The sequence below is a fragment of the Myotis myotis genome, unplaced genomic scaffold, assembly GCF_014108235.1.
Source record: "Myotis myotis isolate mMyoMyo1 unplaced genomic scaffold, mMyoMyo1.p scaffold_m19_p_2, whole genome shotgun sequence".
Taxonomy (NCBI): domain Eukaryota; kingdom Metazoa; phylum Chordata; class Mammalia; order Chiroptera; family Vespertilionidae; genus Myotis; species Myotis myotis.
In genome coordinates, this window is record NW_023416324.1 from 6,272,136 (window position 1) to 6,276,588 (window position 4,453).

At 53.3% G+C, this 4,453-nt stretch overlaps 1 protein-coding gene across 1 annotated transcript; it reads left to right on the forward strand.

Moving 5' to 3' along the window:
* The first annotated feature begins 610 nt into the window (after positions 1-610).
* Positions 611-4,063, forward strand: LOC118677745 (PRAME family member 9/15-like). Its single transcript, XM_036353121.1, has 3 exons — positions 611-900; positions 1,634-2,287; positions 3,511-4,063. Exons 1-3 carry the CDS (start codon positions 614-616, stop codon positions 4,061-4,063), a joined length of 1,494 nt encoding a protein of 497 aa, XP_036209014.1. The 5' UTR covers positions 611-613.
* Positions 4,064-4,453: the final 390 nt, after the last annotated feature.

The following is a 4,453-nucleotide window of genomic DNA, read 5'->3' on the forward strand; positions in this document are numbered from 1 at the left end:
TGAATTCCAAACATTTAGATTTGTGCTTTGATTTATTTATAAATGTGTAACCAAGCCAATTTCACCACACCTGCAAACTCGTATTGATAAATCTACTTGTTTGGGGGTTTATTTCTGAACAGTTTACATATTTAGCATTTGTAGATTTGCCTGAATTTCAAACATTTGGATTTGTGCTTTGGATTATTTTTAAATGTCTAACCAAGCTGATTCCCTGAGCACCCCAAACCCCTCCCTAATGAAAACATCTTAACGGTGGTTTTATTACTGAAATTTTAAATATTCAGTTTGTGTCCCTAGATGGGTCTGAAACTTTTCCCCAAAAAAGGTGGGGTCAGATTTCCTGCTCCAGGGTAACCACTTCCCAGTCAGACAGGAATGAAAGATGTGGGCGCTTCTAAGATGCTTGTCCTGGGGCCTGCGGGGGGGAGCTATGGCTCTGCAGCCACCGAGCCCAGAATGGGACTCGCTAAACTGAGGCTCTCACCATTACCAGGCAGTGGCTTTGGCCCTGAGTTGATTCGTGTGAAGAATCAGGAGTCAGTGGATGGGGCTTAAAGGCTTGGCCTGACTATGATGCCTTGTTCCCTAGACGTTTCTGCGCACCTTGAAGATGAGTATCCGGACCCCACCCACACTCCTGAGGCTGGCAGGAGAGAGCCTGCTGAGGGACCAAGCCTCGGCCATCGCAGCTCTGGAGTACCTGCCCACTGAGCTCTTCCCGCTGCTCTTCATTCAGGCCTACCACAGGAGAATGCGGAAGCCCCTGAAGGCCATGGTGCAAGCCTGGCCCTTCACTGTCCTTCCTCTGGGCTGCCTGTCACAGCTGTCCCAGAACAAGCTCTTAAAAGCCGTGTTGGATGGGCTGGATGTACTGCTTGCCCAGGAGGTTCGGCCCAGGTAAGGCTGCTCCAGGTGCGTGGTAGGGCCATGGGCATCCGGGAGACAGAGGGGGTCAGGGCATGTGGAGGGCCTAAGGGTGGACCTGAAGTTTCTGACGGTGCCAATGAGGCTCAGGGAGCCCGTGCACCCTGTGCAGCTCACAGTGGGAAGTGGAGGACTGCCTACTGGGCAGGGGTGCCTGCAAAACGTGCCCTGCCTCCTCCCAGCGGTGCTTAAAGGTGCTGAGCAGGAGGGCTGGAAGGGAAGGAGATGAGCAAAGCAGAGGGAAGTGGAGGGCAAGGGATAAGCTGACCCTGGGAGTCATAGTAGAAGCTCAGGGTGGGGGTGGAGTCTGATTGTGGCCTCAACTCAGAATGTCAATCTCATTCTGACCTGCCCTCCCTCTGTTGATCTTTTTTTAAAAAACTTTTTTTTCCCATTGATTTCAGAGAGGAAAGCAGAGAGATAGAAGCATCAATGATGACAATCATTGATTGGCTGCCTCCTGCCCACACGCGCACACACACACACACACACACACACACATACTCCCCCCCCCCCCCGCTCCCCCCAACACACACACTGGGCATTGAGCCTGCAACCCAGGCATGTACCCTCATTGTGAAGCAAACCTTGACCTCCTGGTTCATAGGTAGATGCCCCACCACTAAGACACACTGTCCATAAAGCATCTCAGCCAATGCCCTGTTGACTTGCAAGAATCTCAGCTAATGTCCTGCTTTCCCCACAGGAGGTGTAAACTGCGCGTGCTGGATTTCAGGAACACGGGAGCTAAGTTCTGGAGAATGTGGTGTGGAGACAGCACCCAGAAGTGCTCACGGACGGGACCAGTGGCTGTGCACAGCTCCAGCCCCAACATGCAGCACCCCTTGGCTCCCTTGGAGGTGTTCCTAGACCTTAACTTCAATGAAAGGGATGGGGATGAGTTTCTCAAGTACATCCTCCAATGGGCCCAGCAGAGGGAAGGGTTGCTACACCTGTGCTGCAAGGCGCTGAGGATTTCTGAGGTGCCCTTCCAGAGGGTCAGCAAGGTCCTGGATGGGGTGCGGCTGGACTGCATCCAGGAGGTGGAAGTGAACTTCACCTGGGACCTGCCCACCCTGGGGACGTTTGCTCTCTACCTGGGTCAGATGAGTAACCTGCAGAGACTCTCTCTCTCCCACATCTATGTGTTGACAGAAGAGGAGGAGGAGGAGGAGGAGGAGGAGGAGGAGGAGGAGGAGGAGGAGGAGGAGGAGGAGGAGGAGGATTGGGACAGGAAACAGCAGGAGGAGCAGCGATCCTTTTCCCAATTCCTCTCTCAGATGCTCAGCTTGCGGCACCTCCGGGACCTCAACATGGAATCTCCCTCCTTCCTCCGAGGCCATCTGGACCAGATGCTCAGGTGAGCTGTGTAACAGTGGACGCAGCCCCAGAATGTCAAGGGAGTGGTCTTGTTTGCTGCTTTGCGGGTGTTACCCTGTGAGCACCTTAGGGAAGCATGTTTGGAAATGCGCCTGTCAGGAGGGGTAGCAGAACTGGCTCAATGACTGACCCAGCGAGCCTGGGTGTGTGAATGCTTCCTTAGGGAGAGGTGTCTAAGTGACCAGGACTTAGGGAGAGGGAGGGCGGAGGAAAACCAAACATCGGATGGAGCTTTTCCACACAGGAGCTCTGTGCCCACTGGCCATGGGAACACACGTGAGCCTGTCTCAGCTTCCACATCTGTCAGAGGTGGTCCTGGGCTCGAGGAAGGTCGTTAGTAGAAAGGAAAGGCAGGATCCCGCAGCTAAGGGAGCGGGAGGGTAAGCACTGCAAAGAGTGACAGGTGGTTTGTGGTGCAAGTCGCCTCTGCAGACTGGCCTCCCAGCTGTTGCTGCAGGATCTTACGTAGGTCTGCTTTCTCTCTCTCTCTCTCTCTCTCTCTCTCTCTCTCTCTCTCTCTCTCTCTCTCTCTCTTAAATCCTCACCTGAGGATATTTTTTCCATTGATTTTTAGAGAGTGGTAGGGGGGGTAAGAGAGAGAGAGAAACATCTATGTGAGAGTGACACATCGATTGGTTAGCCCCTGCTAATGCCCCAACCAGGGCCTGAGATTGATCCTGCAACTGCGGTGCATGTGCTTGAGTGGTAATCAAACCTGAGACATGTCAATGCAAAGGCCAACGCTCTATCCACTGAGTCAAACCTGCTAGTGCCATGTTTGTTCTTTATGTATTACATGAACTAGCCCCTCACGTGGCCCAGATATCCGGTGCCTAGAGACCAAAAAGTGGATAGAAGGAAGCCTGAGTTGACAGCATTCTTGGTTTTCTCTCCCAAACTTAAGGTTCAGGGATGCCCACTCAATCTAGACACTGTCGGGTTCTCTTGACAGGTTCCCAGGGTTTTCCTTATGTCCAATCACCCTGCAGAGTGCAGAGGGCTCCTTGGCAGCTGAGGAAAGGAAGCTTTGGAAATGTCGTGAACTTGTCCCAGCCTAAAAGGAGACTAGATGTCCTGGGTGCTGGCCTTCATCAGATTGTCAGGACAGCCCTGGGCTTGGACAAATCCACCTTCTGCCACCGGCAGGACCCCCTCTTCTGGCTACCCCAGTCCCCAGGATCTAACTGCTCCATCTCTCCCCAGGTGCCTGCAGACCCCCTTGGACAAACTCTCCATTACAAATTGCCAGCAGCTGACCCATTCAGACCTGACACACCTGTTCCAGTGCCCGAACCTCAGGCAGCTGAAGTTCCTGCATCTATTTGGTCTCAGCCTCTCGGATTTCAGTCTTGAGCCCCTCCAAGCTCTGCTGGAGGCAGTGGCACCCACCCTCGAGGACCTGGGCCTGGATAACTGTGCGATGGTGGACTCCCAAGTCGAGGCCATCCTGCCTGTCCTGAGCCGCTGTCACCAGCTCAGGGGCTTCACCATCTCTGAGAACAACTTTTCCGTGGCCACCGTGGAGAAGCTGCTGCGCCACACAGCCGGGCTGCGCAGTTTAGAGGTCGAGCTGTACCCCGTCCCCCTGGAGTGTTACAGGATCCAGGGGACCGTCAACCAGGAGAGACTTGCCCTGCTCCGGGCTGAGCTCACGGGGATACTGAAGCAGTTAGGACAGCCCAGGAGCATCTTTCTTGGCACCAAGTACTGTCACAACTCTCGCAAATGTAAAGTTTATGACGTGGAGTTTTCATGACGTGTAGCTGTGCTGTGCCCCTGTAATGACCCTGCTCAGTGGGAACACTCAGCAAAACTTTCTTCTGGGCCCTTGGAAGCTGTAGTATAGAACAAGGGTGCATTATGGGGGGCACCCACGATCCAGATTCATGATCCTGTGAATGGGCAAAGGAAGGGACCAAGTCCAGGTCCGTGATTACAGGGGTCAATGTTGGGGAGTTCATGGGACCTCAGGGGGCAAGTGTCCTAAAATCAGAAATATGAATCTGATTTGCATGGGGACGGGGGAGGGGTATTTGCACTCCAGCTGCATGTGTGGGAGTTAATCCTGGGGTGGATGGTGGTAAAGGAATGTTCAGAAATAAAGACAATTTCAAAGGCCACCGTCTGGTCCTCTGTCATGTATTAA